At 39.2% G+C, this 20345-nt stretch overlaps 1 protein-coding gene across 9 annotated transcripts in view; it reads left to right on the forward strand.

Moving 5' to 3' along the window:
* Positions 1 to 20345, forward strand: part of LOC105485393 (ecotropic viral integration site 5) — a 288203-nt gene that overhangs the window by 101918 nt on the left and 165940 nt on the right. For all 9 annotated transcript variants that reach the window (XM_011747705.2, XM_011747712.3, XM_011747708.3 and 6 more), the window contains 3 exons: positions 1490 to 1633; positions 2562 to 2651; positions 3052 to 3149. In XM_011747705.2, coding sequence (XP_011746007.1) covers positions 1490 to 1633; positions 2562 to 2651; positions 3052 to 3149 — 332 coding nt within the window. The remainder of the gene's footprint in view (positions 1 to 1489; positions 1634 to 2561; positions 2652 to 3051; positions 3150 to 20345) is intronic.

Here is a 20345-nt window from a genome sequence, read left to right on the forward strand (position 1 = left end):
ACTGCAGGTGCCCACCACCACAACCGGCTAATTTTTTGTATTTTTAGTAGAGACGGGGTTTCACCTTGTTAGCCAGGATAGTCTCGATCTCCTGACCTCCTGATCCACCCACTTTGGCCTCCCAAAGTGTTGGGATTACAGGCGTGAGCCACTGCTGTGCCCAGCTGATTTTTTAATTGACATACAATAGTTGTACATTATGGAGTACATATTTTTTGTTTGTATATATTTTAAAGAAAAAGCCAGAATAGGTCTTGAGATGAATTTTTTTTTTTTTTTTTTTTTTTTTCTGAGACAGAGTCTAGCTCTGTCGCCCAAACTGAAGTACAATGACACACAATCATGGTTCACTGCCTCCTTGACCTCCTGGGCTCAAGCCATCCTCCTACCTCAGCCTTCTGTGTAACTGAAACTACAGGTGTATACCACTGCAACTGAATAGTTTTTTATTTATTTTTATTTTTTATTTTTAAATTTTTTGTAGAGACAGGGTTTCACTATGTTGTCCAGGTTGGTGTTGAACTCCTGGGCTCAAGTGGTCTTCCTATCTAAGCCTCCCAAAGTGCTGGGATTACAGGCATGAGCCGCTGTGGCTGGACTTGAGATTATTCTTAATTAATTCTTTTCTGAAATAGTAAGCTTGTTTTTAGCAGCCTTAAACTCTCTTAATGTTATATTTTTCAATTAATGTGTAATTTATGGCTGGATGCAGTGGCCCATGCCTCTAATCCCAGCACTTTAGGAGGCTGAGGTGGACAGATCACTTGAGCCTAGGAGTTTGAGACCAGCCTGGGCAACATGGCAAAACCTTGTCTCTGCTAAAAATAAAAAAAATTAGCTGGGTATGGTGGTGTGCACCTGTAGTCCCAGCTGCCTGGGAGGCTGAGATGAGAGGATTGCTTCAGCTTGGGAGGCAGAGGTTGCAGTGAGCCAAGATGACACCACTGTACCCTAGCCTGAGTGACAGAGTGAGACCCTGTCTCAAAAAAAAAAAAAAAAAAAAAGAAAGTCTTATTTATGTTTTGAATTACTAGACTTGCTGAAACATCTGTATTTTGAGTATTTTTCCTATTCTTTAGGAAGGTAAGAATGATCAATGGTAGATAGTGCCTGAAAGTATTTTAACATGACATTTCTTTTCTTTTTAAACGTCTTTTTGAAATATTATAGTTGATGGAAAAGTATAGAAAATATCAGTCACTCTTGTATCCACCAACAGGATTAAACAAATACAAAACTTTTATTGGTTTCTTTTTATTAATAAATTAAATGTTATACTCAAAATTCCAACTTCGCATTCTTTTCCCCTTCTTTCTTTCCTAGATACTAGCCACTGTCCCAAATGTTTCAAATTCTATGTCTTACGTTTTCCATATGATGCTTGATCTAATCTTTGTGTTTGGTATAGGCTGATCTAGTATAAATATAATGATCTAATTTGAAATACTCAGTTTTACTGTGTTATAACTAACTGTTTTCTTCTCTTTAGGAGCATCTTCCAGAGCTCTTTGTACATTTTCAATCTCAGAGTTTTCATACCTCAATGTATGCATCATCCTGGTTTCTGACTATCTTTCTTACAACTTTTCCACTACCAATTGCAACAAGGATATTTGATATCTTTATGTCTGAGGTAAGCTAATGGGCAGACAAAGAGCAGGAGCTGAGCAAAGGGGTCACTGAGTTAGTGAGAGCAGGGCAATGAGGAGAGCAATGAAGGAAAGCCATGTGTCCCATGCAAAACTGCTTACATGGATAATCCCATTAAAACCTTATAATAACCCTATCAGGTAGATACTGTTTTTATTCCATTTGTTAGATGATAGATGAGGAAGTTGAGACTTAGAGAGAGGTTAAGTAGCGTGTCTGTGGACACACAATACATAAGTGGTGTTGTAACAAGGATTCAAACATAGGCAGTTTGGAGCCTACACTGTTAACCATACCTCTTTATCACCTCCTAACTAATACAGTGAAAGTTTGTGAGAGGTAAAATATTTGTCTTACAGTTAAAATTGTTGCAATGCATCTGTCATCCAAAGAGTAAGAAGTAATAAGCATGTTTCTTCTATTCTCTGAACACATTGCAGGTTATTGTCCTTTTGTCAGTAGTACATAGAGGTAATCCTTTATTTTCTAGTCTGTGAACTCAGTGTTGCTATTAATTATATCTTGGGAAAATCAATTTGTATTACCTATCTAAATTAGTTCAGATCACAGTTGGCCACCTGTGATTCATGTCCCAATCAGATGGACAGATTTTTGTGCCAAATCTGTCCTTCCACACCTGTTTTTTATAAAGTTTTCCTAGAACACAACCCTGCCCATTTATTTATGTGTTGTGTATGTCTGCTTTGGGGTTGTAGTGACAGAGCTGAGTAATTTTGACAGACAGTATAGCCCATCAAATCTAAAATATTTGCTTTCTGACTCTTGACAGAAAATGTTTACCAGCCTCTAGTTTAGATCCCTAAATGCTTACCTTAGTATTATTTCAAATGACTTGTTTTTGTTGATGGAAGAGTAAGATAAATTTAGATTTATTTAATTTGTTTCCTCAGGGTTTAGAAATAGTGTTTCGTGTAGGATTAGCACTTCTTCAGATGAATCAGGCAGAACTGATGCAACTTGACATGGAAGGGATGTTACAGGTAAGTTCATAATTCCTTTTTTTGTTGTTGTTTTTGAGACAGGGTTTCACTCTGTTGCCCAGGCTGGAGTGCAGTGGCATGATCTCGGCTCACTGCAACCTCCACCTCCCAGGTTCAAGTGATCCTTCCCCCGCCTCAGCCTCCTATGTAGCTGGAATTACAAGCGTGCACCACTACACCCGGCTAAGTTTTGTATTTTTAGTAGAAACAGGGTTTCACCACGTTGGCCAGGCTGGTCTTGAACTCCTGACCTGAAGTGATCCACCTGCCTCAGCCTCCCAAAGTGCTTCGATTACAAGCATGAGCCACCATGCCCAGCCCATAATTTCTTGAATGTCTTTGGATTTCACTATTAACAGCACTTAAGTCATTCTTGTATTTTTCTTTTATTGTATCTTAGCACTTTCAAAAGGTCATTCCACATCAGTTTGACGGTGTCCCAGACAAGCTAATCCAAGCAGCTTACCAAGTCAAATACAACTCAAAGAAAATGAAAAAGTAAGTATTTTATATTTTTGTTGGAAATTCAGTGGAAGTTGCAAAACATTCTAGTGATACAGTTTTCCTCCTTAGGTTATAGAACTGTTTCATTTTTTTTGGTGGTATTAGTTTCATTATAACATAAAGCTAATATTAGAATATACTGCTTTTAATAGTGGTGCGTGGGACTAGCATGTACTACCTTTAAAACTTTCCTCCTTTTACCTGTTGACTAGAATTAGGAGCCTGGAATGGATATACATATATGAGGATGCTGTTATTTTTGAAACCACTTTTCTGGTGTGGTCCCATTCATTGACATTCTTTTCCTCTTAGTTTGACCCCAGAGTGTCACTTAAGTTCAAAATTAGCATAACCAGCAAGATAGACATGAGGTATGGATTGAGAACTTAAAAATTTATTTATTTATTTTAGAGACAGGCTTTTGCTCTGTCACCCATGCTGGAGTACAGTGGTGTGATCATGGCTGCTCACTGTAGCCTTGAAATCCTGGGTTCAGGTGGTCCTCCCACATCAGCTTCCTAAGTACGGGAAGTACCCTGTCTCTACTAAAGTACAGGTGTACTACAGGTGCACACCACCATGCCTGGCTAATTTAAAAAATATTTTTGTAGAGACAGAGTCTCACTGTGTTGCCCAGGCTGGTCTCGAACCCCTGGGCTCAAGTAATCCTCCCATCTCAACCTCCTAAAATGTGGGGATTACAGATGTTAGCCGCTGCACCTGTTCAAATTTTATTTGTTGTGCTACTTTCTAATGAAGCTTTTTTGGGTATGCATGTCCTAAAAGTTCAAAATAAACAGTCTTGGCTCATTAGTTTTATTTTTGAAACAGATTAAGTGTATTAATTAAAATAATAGCCATGATTTCTCTAGCTTCCAGCACTTAATTCTTAACCTGTGGTCATGTACTTTCTATGGCATAAAATGCTTTGAAATGAAAACAATACTGTATGCTAGCAGTTAGCAGTTTCTTTTCTGCTGCAATATGAAATTACATTAACATGTACAACATACTACTCCCATGGATATTCCTACTCCACAAAGTATATTTAAATATGAGTGAGAATTTTGTTATTAAAATTAGTTAGCTTTTCCATGCACAAATGATGTGTAGTCCCAGCTACTCGGGAGGCTGAAGCAGGAGGATTGCTTGAGCTCAGGAGTTCACAATCAGCCTAGGTAACATAGTGATACCTTATCTCTTTAAAAAAAATTAAAAAGTTAGCTCTAATTGACAAAAGCAAGCTGAGCCAATTTTTTAGCTTCAACTTTTATTATTAATAAGTTGCTTGTGATGTTTTAAATAAGCACCATCATGTTGATACATTTTAAGTAACTACCATCATGTGGAGACATCATATAGACCAAAAAGCTGCTGTGCCTTGTAACTGATAAAAATGAATTACCTCAATTTTTGTCACGTGGTAAAACCACATTGAACTCACACTAGCCAGGCAGAGAATTTATTTTACTTTAGAAGTCTGATAGAGAATGAGGTTCCTTAACCTTCTTGGTAACTAATTCTCCTTGTATAGATCTTGTCATATGTACAATCCATTTCTGAAATTTCAATTAATCCTGTTTACTTATCAGATTTCTGGCCCCCTAGTTCTTTCACTTCCTTATTCATGCTCTCCCCATTCTGCTTTATCAAGATCTCTAGATTGAGGTGTAAAAGCCTTCTTCTGATATGAACAACTGTACTTCCTCTGCCCTTTTGTTTCCTGTATTCATGTAGCCAATTGTTGTTGCATAGTTACTGAGATTGCTGACAGTAAATTATGTTTCCAGTGGCCTTCCATGTGTGTTTATATTGGCTTTGATTAATTATCTGATTCCTCACAGTGGTTACTTCAAACCTTACCATTCTTCCCAAACTCCCATCCCCTTTTTGCCATACTTAACTCTCACCAGATTACCTTATTCCTAATTCAGCAATCATTTTCAAACTTCCTAAACTTGCTGTCTTCCAGCTTGTAGACTTAGCTATGTTCTTTTTATTCTCCTTGTAGAATACAGTATTTTTTTCCTTTATAATGCTAATTCAGAATACATGATGTTACTCATTTCCATCTCTTCCAGCTCCTTGCTCCATTAACTATTCCTTCTGTCCGCTATCTTCAATCTCTCTCTCTCTGTTGTTTCATTTTCTTCAATCTAAGAAAATAATTTTTAGTTCTGACTTGGAAGCAACAAAATAAAACCTTCCTCAACATAGCATTTCATTTTCCTTTTATGAAGCTTAGCTGCGAAGGAAACAGTAGATTTTACTCATTAGCTACAGGTCACATTCTATTTGCTTTTTTTCACTTGGGAAAATTTTCAGACATACAGAAAAATAGAATAATAAATATCCATTGCTTATTGTCTGCATTTAACAATTGTTAATATTTTGTCATATTTATTTTTTTCAAAGTATTTCAAAGTAAATATTGTTAATATTTTGTCATTTATTTTTTTCGAAGTATTTCAAAGTAAAGCTCAGAAATTGTGACACTTTAATACGTGTCACATACGTATTACTCTTTAATACGTCAGTATTCATGTCCATAAAGTAATTTGCCTCCTTTACCACATTGCTTTCACCACTTAACAGTAATTCCATAATATTGCCTAATACTCAGTCTATGTTCACATTTCCTCAGTTGTGCCAAAAATTTCCTTGCCATTGATTGCATTGTATTCGGTTGTTCACTTACATTTTCAAAAATTTAGATCAGCACTACCTATTCCAATCTTCCTTTTTAATATATTGACTTGTTGAAGAGACCAAGTCAGTTTTACGGAGAATATCAAACCTGAAGGATTCATCTGATTATTTCCTTGTCATCTCATTTAACTTCTGTATCTCTTGTGTTTTCTATAAACTGGGAGCTAATGTGAAGACTTAATCTAATTAAGCATGAACATTTCTGGCAAGAGTACTTAATAGGTGATACCATGTACTTTATTCATCTTAAAAGATGTATAATGTCTGTCTCACTGTTATTAGAGATGCCATGATTGATGACTAGATTAAGGTAATGACAGATTTCTTTATTATAATAGCTGTGATGGCCCTCTTGGCACCTAGTAAGTACTTTGTAAGTTAATATTTTGGCATCGTAAGAATATCCAGTTCCTTATGACTTTCCACCTCTTGACTCAGTCTGCTCAAAAGTATTATTGAGGGCCAGGCACAGTGGCTCACACCTATAATCCCAGTACTTTGGGAGGCCGAGGTAGGCAGATCACTTGAGGCCAGGAATTCAAGACCAGCCTAGGTAACATGGTGAAATCCTGTCTCTAAAGGAAAGAAAAAAAAAAAAAGACCAAAAATTAGCCAGGTGTGGTGGTGTGCACCTTTAGTTCCAGCTACTCAAGAGACTAAGTTGGGAGAATCACTTGAGAAGTCAAGGATGCAGTGAGCTGTGATTGCGTCACTGTACTTCAGCCTTGGCAACAGAGTGAGACTCTGTCTCCAAAAAAAAAAGTATCACTGGGGATACTTTTCATGTTAAATTGTTTCATTTAGGATAACAAAAGCATGATTTTTAAAATGTCATTCTTCTTACTTTTATCAGTCAGCTTTCCTCATAACCTTTTCTTCTTTAACTGCAGCTAACTTCATTCTACTGGAAACACATATAAACACTTCATTATTTCAGCCAGGCATGGTGGCTCACACCCACAATACCAGCACTTTGGGAGGCCCAGGCAAGAGGATCGCTTGAGCCTGGGAGTTTGAGACCAACCTGGGCAACATAGCGAGACCCCATCTCTGCAAGAAATAAAAAAAGCTAACCAGGTGCCTGTAGTCCTGGCTTCTCCATAGGCTGAGGTGGGAAGATGGCTTGAGTCTGGAGTTGGAGGCTGCAGTGAGCTATGATCACAGCACTGCACTCCAGCCTGGGTGACAGAGTAAGACCCTCTCTCTTAAACAAAACAAAAAAACTTCATTAGTCCCTTTAATTACCAAATTCCAGAGAAAAGAGTTAGTGGGAATGGTATTCTTTTGAATTAGTCTATTCTTTTTCAGGGGGCATTATTAAGGACTTACAGGCCTATATTCAGAATGTTTTAATGTTGCAAAGTAAGTTGTGTTGAACATCACAAAATTTTGCCGAAGTGACACTAGTTTATAGTCTAACCCAGCAGTATATGAGTTCTTATTGTGGCCAGGTGCGGTGGTTAACACCTGTAGTCCTTTCACTTTGGGAGGCTGAGGCAGGCAGATTGTTTGCGCCTAGGAGTTTGAGACCAGCCTGGGCAACATGGTGAAACTTTGTCTCTACAAAAATTAGCTGGGTGTGGTGGCACCAGCACACCTGTGGTCCTAGCTACTCAAGAGGCCAAGGTGGGAGGATCACTTGAGCCTGGGTGGTCCTGGCTGCAGTGATCCACGATTGTGCCACTGCACTCCAGCCTGAGTAACAGAGTGAGACCCTGTCTAAAAAAATGGTCTCATTGTTCTACTTTGTCATCAGTGCTTGGTTATTCTTAATTTTTGCCAATCTGCTTAATTTTTATCAATCACAGGGGGCATTATTAAGGGCTTGCAGGCTTGTATTCAGAATGCTTTAACATTGCAAAGTAGGCTGTGTTCAGCATCACAAAATTTTGCCAAACTGACACTAATTTATAATCTAACCTAGCAGTGTATGAGTTCTCATTGTGGCCAGTATAAAATGTCTCATTTTCTACTTAATTTACATTTCCCTGATTGTTAATAAGAGTAAGCATCTTTTCATACGTTTATTGGCTTCATATTTTTCTTCTATTTTTTTTTTCCTCCCTTTTCTCTTGCAGTGTCTACTTCATACTGCTTTGACTTCTTAGTGGTTGCTAGTTGTTTGTAATCTGGGTTGTAATCTTTTGTCAGTATTAAAAGATAAGTCTTGTTCATTTCTACCAAGTATCAGTCTTGGAATATATAATAAACTCACAACTGGACGTACCTCTAAAAAATACTCAAGCTTCCTGTTGGTTGGAGGGTGGCAGCACAGAAAAGTAAATGGTTTATTACATGCAAATATATAACAGATTATTAAAATTATATGTTAGAGATACCTAACCCGTATGTCTTCAAACTGGCATACACAGTCTGCGGGGTGTCAGGAAAATGTTCAGAGCTTAGTTAAGTAGATTTTCAATTTCTATCCATATTCTTTCCTACAGTTTATCTGTCTGATAACATTTCTGTAGTAGAGGTGCCTTGGTTCTTCTTCGCACCTTCCCTTTTACAGCGTGCCTTCTCCCACTTTATTAAAGGAAGGAAGGAAAACCTGTCAGCCAATCTAGATCTTACTATGGTACATTACTTTAGTTTATAAAAAATCTCTGCAGCTCTAAACAAAAAGAACAGTTTCAGAATGACTTGCTCATGAGGGAGTATCCCCCGAGAGAGCAAAGCAAGAAAAGTGGAAGTTTTCTTTATTACTATTATTATTATACTTTAAGTTCTAGGGTACATGTGCACAACGTACAGGTTTTGTTCAGCTCCCACCTATGAGTGAGAACATATGGTGTTTGGTTTTTCTGTCCTTGTCCTAGTTTACTTAGAATCATGGTTTCCACCATCATTCTTAGCAAACTGTCACAGGAACAGAAAACCAAACACCGCATGTTCTCACTCATAGGTGGGAACTGAACAATGAGATCACTTGGACTCAGGAAGGGGAACATCACACACAGGGGCCTATCATGGGGAGGGGGGAGGGGGGAGGGATTGCATTGGGAGTTATACCTGATGTAAATGATGAGTTGATGGGTGCAGCACACCAACATGGCACAAGTATACATATGTAACAAACCTGCATGTTATGCACATGTACCCTACAACTTAAAGTATAATAATAATAAATAAATTAAAAAAAAAAAAAAAAAAAGAATCATGGTTTCCAGCTTCATCCATGTCCCTGCAAAGGACATGAACCCATCCTTTATTATGGCTGCATAGTATTCCATGGTATATATGTGCCACATTTTCTTAATCCAGTCTATCATTGATGGACATTTAGGTTGGTTCCAAGTCTTTGCTATTGTGAATAGTGCCACAATAAACATACATGTGCATGTGTCTTTATAATAGCATAATTTATAATCCTTTGGGTATATACCCAGTAATGGGATTGCTGGGTCAAATGGTATTTCTAGTTCTAGATCCTTGAGGAATCGCCACACTGTCTTCTACAATGGTTGAACTAGTTTACAGTCCCACCAACAGTATAAAAGCATCCCTATTTCTTCACATCCTCTCCAGCATCTGTTGTTTTCTGACTTTAATGATTGCCATTCTAACTGGTGTGAGATGGTATCTCATTGTGGTTTTGATTTGCATTCTCTGATGACCAGTGATGATAAGCATGTTTTCATATGTCTGTTGGCTGCATAAATGTCTTCTTTTGAGAAGTATTTGTTCATATCCTTTGCCCACTTTTTGATGGGGTTGTTTGTTTTTTTCTTGTAAATTTGTTTGAGTTCTTTGTAGATTCTGGATATTAGCCCTTCGTCAGATGGGTAGATTGCAAAGATTTTCTCCCAGGTTGCCTGTTCACTCTGATGATAGTTTCTTGTGCTGTGCAGAAGCTCTTTAGTTTAATTAGATCCCATTTGTCTGTTTAGGCTTTTGTTGCCATTGCTTTTGGTGTTCTAGTCAGGAAGTCTTTGCCCATGCCTATGTCCTGAATGGTACTGCCTAGGTTTTCTTCTAGAGTTTTTATGGTGTCAGATCTTACATTTAAGTCTTTAATCCATCCTGAGTTAATTTTGGTATATGGTGTAAGGAAGGGATCCAGTTCCAGCTTTCTACATATGGCTAGCCAGTTTTCCCAGCATCATTTATTAAATAGGGAATCCTTTTCCCATATTTTGTTTTCGTCAGGTTTGTCAAAGATCAGATGGTTGTAGATGTGTGGTGTTATTTCTGAGGCCTCTGTTCTGTTCCATTGGTCTATATCTCTGTTTTGGTACCAGTACCATGCTGTTTTGGTTATTGTAGCCTTGTAGTATAGTTTGAAGTCAGGTAGCATGATGCCTCCAGGTTTGTTCTTTTGCTTAGGATTGTCTTGGCTATGTGGGCTCTGTTTTGGTTCCATAAGAACTTTAGTTTTTTCCAATTCTGTGAAGAAAGTCATTGGTAACTTGATGGGGATAGCAGTGAATCTATAAATTACCTTGGGCAGTATGGCCATTTTCAGAATATTGATTCTTCCTATCCATGAGCATGGAATGTTCTTCCATTTGTGTGTGTCTTCTTCTTTTGTTGAGCAGTGATTTGTAGTTCTCCTTGAAGAGGTCCTTCACATCCCTTGCAAGTTGGATTCCTAGGTATTTTATTCTCTTTGTAGCAATTGTTAATGTGAGTTCACTCATGATTTGTTGGCTCTCTATTATTGGTGTATAGAAATACTTGTGATTTTTGCACATTGATTTTGTATCCTGAGACTTTGCTGAAGTTGCTTATCAGCATAAGGAGATTTTGGGCTGAGACGATGGGGTTTTCTAAATATACAACCATGTCATCTGCAAACAGGGACAATTTGACTTCCTCTTTTTCTAATTGAATACCCTTTATTTCTTTCTCTTGCCAGATTGCCCTGGCCAGAACTTCTAACACTGCTTTGAATAGGAGTGGTGAGAGAGGGCATCCCTGTCTTGTGCCAGTTTTCAAAGGGAATGCTTCCAGCTTTTGCCCATTCAGTATGATATTGGCTGTGGGTTTGTTATAAATAGCTCTTATTATTTTGAGATATGTTCCATCAATACCAAATTTATTGAGAGTTTTTAGCATGAAGGCTGTTGACTTTTGTCAAAGGCCTTTTCTGCATCTATTGAGATAATCATGTGGTTTTTTTCATTGGTTCTGTTTATGTGATGGATTATGTTTATTGATTTGCGTATGTTGAACCAGCCTTGCATCCCAGGAATGAAACTGACTTGATCATGGTGGATAAGCTTTTTGATGTGCTGCTGGATTCGGTTTGCCAATATTTTATTGAGGATTTTCACATCGATGTTCATCAGGGGTATTGGCCTAAAATTCTCTTTTTTTGTTGTGTCTCTACCAGGCTTTGGTATCAGGATGATGCTGGCCTCATAAAATGAGTTAGGGAGGATTCCCTCTTTTTCTATTGATTGAAATAGTTTCAGAAGGAATGGTACAAGCTCTTTTTTGTACCTCTGGAAGAATTTGGCTGTGAATTCATCTGGTCCTGGACTTTTTTTGGTTGGTAGGCCGTTGGTTATTGCCTCAGTTTCAGAACCTGTTAATTGGTCTATTCAGAGATTCTACTTCTTCCTGGTTTAGTCTTGGGAGCATGTATGTTTCCAGGATTTTATTCATTTCTCCTAGATTTTCTAGTTTATTTGCATAAAGGTGTTTATAGTATTCTCTGATGGTAGTTTGTATATCTGTGGGATCGGTGGTGATATCCCCTTTATCATTTTTTATTGCATCTATTTGATTCTTCTCTCTTTCCTTCTTTATTAGTCTTGCTAGCGGTCTATTTTGTTAATCTCTTCAAAAAACCAGCTCCTGAATTCATTGATGTTTTGAAGGGTGTTTTATGTCTCTGTCTCCTTCAGTTCTGCTCTGATCTTAGTTATTTCTTGCCTTCTGCTAGCTTTTGAATTTGTTTGCTCTTGCTTCTCTAGTTCTTTTAATTGTGGTGTTAGTGTGTTGAATTTAGATCTTTTCTGCTTTCTCTTGTGGGCATTTAGTGCTATACATTTCCCTCAATGCACTGCTTTAAATGTGTCCCAGAGATTCTGGTACATTGTATCTTTGTTCTCATTGATTTCAAAGAACATCTTTATTTCTGCCTTCATTTTAGTATTTACTCAGTAATCATTCAGGAGCAGGTTGCTCAGTTTCCATGTAGTTGTGCAATTTTGAGTGAGTTTCTTAATCCTGAGTTCTAATTTGACTGCACTGTGGTCTGAGAGACAGTTTATTGTGATTCCTGTTCTTTTACATTTGCTGATGAGTGTTTACTACCAATTACGTGGTCAATTTTAGAGTAAGTGCAGTGTGGTGCTGAGAAGAATGTATATTCTGTTGATTTGGGGTGGAGAGTTCTGTAGATGTCTAGTAGGTCTGCTTGGTCCAGAGCTGAGTTCAAGTCCTGGATATCCTTGTTAACCTTCTGTCTTGTTGATCTGTCTAATATTGACAGTGGAGTGTTAAAGTCTCCCATTATTATTGTGTGGGAATCTAAGTCTCTTTGTAGGTCTCTTAAGGACTTGCTTTATGAATCTGGGTGCTCCTGTATTGGGTGCATATATATTTAGGATAGTTAGCTCTTGCTGAATTGATCTCTTTACCATTATGTAGTGGCCTTCTTTGTCTCTTTTGATCTTTGTTGGTTTAAAGTCTGTTTTATCAGAGACTAGGATTGCAACCCCTCCTTTTTTTTGCTTTCCATTTGCTTGGTAGATCTTCCTCCATCCCTTTATTTTGAGCCTGTGTGCATCTTTGCACGTGAGATGGGTCTCCTGAATACAGCACACCGATGGGTCTTGACCGTTATCTAATTTGCCAGTCTGTGTCTTTTAACTGGGGCATTTAGCCCTTTTACATTTAAGGTTAATATTGTTATGTTTAAATTTGATTCTGTCATCATTGTGATGTTAGCTGCTTATTTTGCCCATTAATTGATATAGTTTCTTCATAGTATCACTGGTCTTTACAATTTGGCATGTTTTTGTGGTGGATGGTACCAGTTGCTCCTTTCAATGTTTCGTGCCTCCTTCAGGAGCTCTTGTAAGGCAGGCCTGGTGGTGACAAAATCTCTCAGCATTTCCTTGTCTGTAAAAGATTTTATTTCTCCTTCGCTTCTGAAGCTTAGTTTGGCTGGATATGTGATTCTGGGTTGAAAGTTATTTTCTTTAAGAACGTTGAATGTGGGACCCAACTCTCTTCTGGCTTGTAGGGTTTATTCCTAGAGATCCACTATTAGTCTGATGGGCTTCCCTTTGTAAGTAACCCGACCCTTCTCTGTGGCTGCCCTTAACATTTTTTTTTCCTTTATTTCAACCTTGGTGAATCTGACATTTTATGTGTCTTAGAATTGCTCTTTTCAAGGAGTATCTTTGTGGTGGTCTCTGTATTTCCTCAACTTGAATGTTGTCCTACCTTGCTAGATTAGGGAAGTTCTCTTGGATAATATCGTGAAGAGTGTTTTCTAACTTGGTTCCGTTGTCCCCGTCACTTTCTGGTACACCAATCAAATGTATGTTTGGTCTTTTCACATAGTCCTGTATGTCTTGGAGGCTGTGTTCATTTCTTTCCACTCTTTTTTTCTCTAATCTGTCTTCTCTTTTTATTTCATTAATTTGATCTTCAGTCGCTTTCTTCCACTTGATTGAATCAGCTATTGAAGCTTGTGCATGTGTCATGAAGTTCTTGTGCCATGTTTTTCAGCTTCATCAGGTCATTTAAGGTCTTCTCTACACTCTAGTTAGCCAATCATCTAACCTTTTTTTCAAGGTTTTAGCTTCCTTGTGATGGGTTAGAACATGGTCCTTTAGCTCAGAGAAGTTTGTTATTACCGACCTTCTGAAACCTACTTCTGTCAACTTGTCAAACTCATTCTCCATCCAATTTTGTTCTCTTGCTGGTGAGGAGCTGCAATCCTTTGGAGGAGAAGAGGTGCTCTGTGTTATGGAATTTTCAGCTTCTCTGGTTTCTCCTTGTCTTTGTGGTTTTATCTACCTTTGGCCTGTGATGTTGGTGACCTACGGATGGGGTTTTGGTGTGGAAGTCCTTTTTGTTGATGTTGATGCTATTTCTTTCTCTTTGTTAGTTTTTCTTCTAATAGACCCTTCAGATGCAGATCTGTTGGAGTTTGCTGGAGGTCCACTCCAGACCTGGGTATCACCAGCAGAGGCTGCAGAACAGCAAATATTGCTGCCCAATCCTTCCTCTGGAAGCTTCATCCCAGAGGGGCACCCGCCTGTTTGAGGTGTCTGTCATCCCCTACTGGGAAGTGTTTCCCAGTCAGGCTACACGGGAGTCAGGGACCCACTTGAGGAGGCAGTCTGTCCATTCTTGGAGCTCAAACGCCATGCTGAGAGAACCACTGCTCTCTTCAGAGCTGTGAGATGGGAACATTTACGTCTGGAGAAGCTGTCTGCTGCCTTTTGTTCTATGCCCTGTCCGCAGAGGAGGAATCTATAGAGGCAGTAGGCCTTTCTGTGCTGTGGTGGTCTCTGCCCAGTTCGTGCTTCCAGGCCTCTTTGTTTACACTCTGAGCTACTCAAGCCTCAGCAATGGTGGACACCTCTCCCACCGCCAGGCTGCAGCCTTGAATGTCGATCTCATACTGCTGTGCTAGAAGTGAGCAAGGCTCCATGAGCGTGGGACCCGCCAAGCCAGGCACCGGATGGTATCTCCTAGTCTGCTGGTTGCTAAGACTGTGGGAAAAGCTCAGTATTTGCTCAGGAGTGTAGGAGTGTACAGTTTCTCCAACTATAGTCTGTCATGGTCTGCCTTGGCTAGGAAATGGAAATCCCCCCGACCCCTTGTGCTTCCTGGGTGAGGCGATGCCCCACCCTGCTTCTGCTTGCCCTCTGTGGGGTGCACCCACTGTCCAACCGGTGCCAGTGAGATGAACTAGGTATCTCAGTTGGAAATGCAGAAATTCCCTGTCTTCTGTGTCAGTCTCGTCGGGAGCTGCAGACCGGAGCTGTTCATATTTGGCCATCTTGGAAGCCAATCCGAAAAATGGAATTTTTCTAATTTCTAATTTGGGTTTCTGTTTTCATCCAGCTGAGAAATGCTTGGCAAGCCTGCTTTATCTTTCTTACAATTAGAATTCAGAAGTAGAATTGTAATTATGGGACAAATTATTAATTCATGTTTATTTGAATTGAAAAGTGAACGCAACACTTTAATGAGAGGAAGTAAATATAATTTGGCTCATTGGTTTAATAATAACGACTGCCTTTGCCAGTTAGGTCCTAGAGTAGACGTTGTCCATAAATAAGATAAATGTCACTTAAGTTGCAGTGGAAAAATTTTAAAGTACATATAAATTACAACGGTACGTCCTTTTTAACTATATTTACACTTGAGATAAAACAAAATTTAGAAGTCTTTAAAATGTATATGAGGAAACATTCTTTTAGCAGATACATGAGCAGAAAAATAAGACCACAGACATGGCAAGGATGATGGCAGAGGAGGAAGTTTCAGGTAGTTCTCTGAAGGAGATAATACCTGAGTACAATTTTGGAGACCTTGGTTTCTTTCTTTTTCTTTTTTTTTGAGTCGGAGTCTTGCTCTGCCCCTCAGGCTGGAGTGCAACGGTGCAATCTCGGCTCATTGCAACCTCCGCCTCCAAGGTTCAGACCTCAGCCTCCTGAGTAGCTGGGACTACAGGCGCATGCCACCATGTCCAGCTAATTTTTTTTTTTTTTTTTTTTTTGTATTTTTAGTACAGACTGGGTTTCACTATGTTGGCCAGGCTGGTCTCAAATTCCTGACCTCGGGTGAACCACCCGCCTCGGCCTCTGAAAGTACTGGGATTACAGGCATGAGCCACCATGACTGGCTGAAGACCTTTGTTTCTAATTGCTAGGGTTGAATTATGACTGCAACAGAAAATCCCTGCTGATATGGAACTTACTGAAATACAGAAGACTGACATAGAACGATATACAGCGTAACATCCATCAGTGAAAGTGCCATGAAGAAAACAAAGCCAGATAAAGGACATGGAGAGATGGGCACTCTTTTAGACCAGGGCATGCAGAGATAGGGCTCACAGGCTGATAAGGTACTATTTGAGCCGACACCAGAGGGAAGTAAGAGTGGGAGTCATGGGATTATCTGGGGGAAGTATATCCTACAGTAAGATAACAGTAAATGTAAAGACTGAGGCAAGAATGTGATTGATACATTCAAGGGATAGAAAACTGGTGAGAGGCTGGGCACAGTGGCTCACACCTATAATCCCAGCACTTTGAGAGGCTGAGGTGGGAGGATCCATTGAGCCCAGGAGTTTGAGACCAGCCTGGGCAACATAGTAAAACCCCATCTCTGCAAAAAACGAAAAGGAAGAAAACCGATGGGACTGGAGTAGCATAGGCAAATAGGAGTGTGGTGAGCAGTGAGGTCAGAAACATGGTAGGGGGCTGGGGTATTTAAAGCCGTGCCATCTACTGTGGTAGCCATTACCCCCCACATGTGGCTATTTAGTCTAAATATGATTAAAAATTTATTTCATCAGTTATATTTCAAGTGCTAATTAGTCACATATGGCTAATGGCTACTCTGTTGGACAATACAGATCTAGCACGTTTTCGTTACTGTCAAACGTTTTGTTGGTTATTGTCCTCCTCGTGGGCCAGACTTTTTCCACATCTGAAGGGAAGCCAGTAGAGGATTTTGAGAAAAGTGACATGATCTGGTGTTAAAAATTTTACTCTCTGCTGTAATAAAGGTTGGCCAGGTGAAGAGAAGGAGGGCATTTTGAGAAGAACGGTAATAAGTACAAAGGCTCAGAGGTTCCTTTACTACATAAAAGTTGTAAGAGTTGAGTCTTAGCCTTTGACTTTTTTTGGTGAATTTTTATGTTGGTTTACTTTTAAACTTATAAAAAAGTTACAAATATAGTACCAGGGATCTGATATACTCTTTACCAAGACTCAGCAATTATTTACATTTCATCCCATTTGCTTTATTATCCTCTCTCCTCCATATGCGTATGTAAATGTAGTGTGTGTGTGTGTGTGTGTGTGTGTGTATGTGTGTGTATGTATGTAAAATCCATTCCCATTTTGGGGGAGGTCCATTTGAGAGTAAATTTAGATATTGTGCCTTTTACCCATGAATACTTGAATGTGTACTTCCTATGAACAACTACTTTTCTCTCTTTTAACATAAGCCCAGTAGTTAATCAAAACAAGGAAATTATATTAGGTTGGTGCAAAAGTAGTTGCAATTTTTGCATTACTTTCAACGGCAAAAACCACAGTTACTTTTCGACCAACCTAATAGATACAATATTATTATCTAATCCACAGTGTATGTTCAGATTTTATCACCAGTTACAATAATATGCTGTATAACTATCTCCCCAACCCTCCATCCAGGGTCCGTTCTAGGATCATGTGTAGGATTTAGGTGTTAATACCTATTTGATTTTCTTTAATCTGACACATTTCCTCAGTCTTTGTGTTTCTGATATATTTAAAGAATGTACAGGCCAATTATTTTGTAGAAAATCTCGAAGTTTGAGTTTTTCTGGAATTTCCCCAGGATTAGATTCAGGTTGTGCATTTTTGGCAGGTATACCCCTGATATTATATCTTCTCGGTTCACCATATGATATATATGATATTGCTTTCTCTCAAAACTGGTAATGTTAGCTTTGGTCACTTGATTAAGGTGATGTCTGCCAGATTTTACTACTGTAAAGTTATTTCCCCTTTTGTAATAGGTAATTTGTGGCAGGCTACTTTGAGATTATGTAGTAACCTCTTTCTTTTTTTTTTTTTTAATTTTTTGAGACGGAGTCTCGCTCTGTCGCCCAGGCTGAAGTGCAGCAGCGCGATCTCGGCTCACTGCAAGCTCCCCCTCCCAGGTTCACACCATTCTCCTGCCTCAGCCTCCCGAGTAGCTGGGACTACAGGCGCCCACCACCACGCCCGGCTGATGTTTTGTATCTTTAGTAGAGATGGGGTTTCACTGTGTTAGCCAGGATGGTCTCGATCTCCTGACCTCATGATCCGCCCGCTTCGCCTCCGAAAGTGCTGGGATTACAGGCGTTAAGCCACTGCGCCTGGCCGTAGTAACCTCTTTCTTTACCAAACTTTACCATACCAGTTTTGTATCCATTTATGATTTTCCTACACTCCCTCGTTCTTCATTTATTAATCAGCATTCTACTGTAAGGAAGAGCTTTCCCTTCACCGTCATTTATTTATTCATTTATTTACATCAGTGTGAATTCATGAATTATTTTATTCAGTGAGCTATAATCCATTACTATTAAATTGTCCCTGCTTTGTCCAGTGGGAACCCTTGCAAGCTGGGTGCATTGTTCTTTGGATATTTTCCCCGTTATTCTTTGGGAATTTCATCTCTTTAGGGCAACAAAATGTTCCAGGTTCCACTTATACCTGCTTGGCTCCTGCGCAGTAATGAGCTATTTCTCCAGAGAGCTTTGATTACTTTTTTGTAAATGTTTGAAATTTAGTCTGAAGGTAATGAGTAACCATGGACACTCTGGGTGTGGCATGATCCAAATCAACATTTTAAGAAAAGATCCCTCTGTTAATAGTGAATAGAAAACATTGAGTTATGAAACTGGCCATAGAAAGAACAATTATGAGTATTTTCTAGTGATTTAGACAAACTATAATGCGGGTCTAAAAGCACTGTCAGTGAAGGGGGAACAAATAACTTTACACTGGAGAAAGTTATTTACACTTCAGCCAGGTGATCAAGGTCAACATCAGTAGTGATGTTCTGTTGATAGTTTGTACCCGTAGTATGAGGTAATGAAAATGGCATTTACTTCTGTGGTCTTCCTCCTGAAAACCCAATAACCCCAGTATAATCATGAGAAAAACATGAGACAAATCCCATTTGAAGGACATAATGGTCCCATTTGAAGATCACATAATGATAACTACAAAATACCTGACCAGTACTCCTCAAAACTGTCAAGGTTCTCCTCAAAACTGTCATGGGCTTTAGGTAACAGCAATATGTTAATATTGGTTCGTTATTTTTTTTTTTTTTTTGAAACGGAGTCTCGCTTTGTCGCCCGGGCTGGAATGTACCATACTACTGTAACATATTAATAATAGGGGAAACTGGGATGGGATACATGGAATATCTGTACTATCTTCACAGTCTTTTTGTAAACAGTACTTTTTAAAAAAAATTAAGTTTATTAAAAAACACTATCAGTGGAGTGAAATAAGTAGGGTTTATTTTTAGGTGTGTAAATGAGTGATGTTTTTACATAATGCGTCATGATAACTACTTCAGAGTAGTCATTTGTGAAGGCTATAAACTTAATAGTGCAGCTGTTCAAAATGTTTTGCAGCTCTTTGGAGTCTTTAATAAATTCTTTCAGCTATCTGATAGTCTTTTAAGACAGTGGTCTCCAGCCTTTTTGGCACTAGGGACTGCTTTCATGGAAAACCATTTATCCACTTATGGAGGCTGCAGGTATGGCTTCAGGTTGAAACTGTTCCACCTCACGTCAGATCATCAGCCATGAGATTCTCATAAGGAGCGCACAACCTAGATCCCCAGCATGCACAATTCACAATAGGGTTTGCACTCCTATGAGAATCTAATGCTGCCACTGATCTGACAGGAGGCGGAGCTCAGGCAGTGATGTTCACTTGCCTGCCGTCCACCTACTGCTGTGTGACCCAGTTCCTAACAGGCCACAGACTGGTATTGGTCCACTGCCCAAGGGTTGAGGACCCCTGTTTTAAGATACACTTTAGTGAGAGACAGAGTAATGTAGCAGTCAAAGCTGTGACCATACAGAAGTTTCTCAAGCTTTCTAAACCTCAGAGTGGGTATAACAACTTATATTAAAAAGTTGTTGTGAGCTAAATGAGATAAGTAATAGATTTCTGTCCTTTGAGGGAGAATTTTATTTTTGAAAGCAGCTATAAGTTATTTGGAGCCTAGTCTGGTTTACATTTGAAGTAAACTTGGTATTAATATTTTTTGTCAAGAGCAAGATAAAAAAATTTGGTGGTACTAATTTTTGTGTGGCCTATACATTTTTATAAAGGTAATTTTAGACTTACAGTAGAATTGCATATCATGCTTACTCTCCTGCAATCAGTGACAGATCACAGAGGTGATATGCCCTTTTCAGTACATCTTTTTTTTTTTTTAATGGTTTATCACTTTTGGGGGATTGGGGGGAAGGGTCCCACTCTGTTTCCCAGGCTGGAGTGCAGTGGCTTGATCACTGCTCACTGCAACCTTGACCTCCCCAGCTCAAGCAATCCTCCCACCTCAGCCTCTGAGTACCTGCAACTACAGGCATGCACCCACTGCACCTGGCTAATTTTTGTATTTTTTGTAGAGACTGGGTTTCACCATGTTGCCCAGGCTGGTCTTGAACTCCAGGCCTCAAGCAGTTGGCCCACTTGGGCCCCCCAAAGTGCTGGGATTAGAGGCATGATCCACTGTGCCCAGTGTCATGTTTTAAATTATTTTTATTTTTAA

The sequence above is a fragment of the Macaca nemestrina genome, chromosome 1 (assembly GCF_043159975.1).
Source record: "Macaca nemestrina isolate mMacNem1 chromosome 1, mMacNem.hap1, whole genome shotgun sequence".
In the NCBI taxonomy this organism is placed as follows: domain Eukaryota; kingdom Metazoa; phylum Chordata; class Mammalia; order Primates; family Cercopithecidae; genus Macaca; species Macaca nemestrina.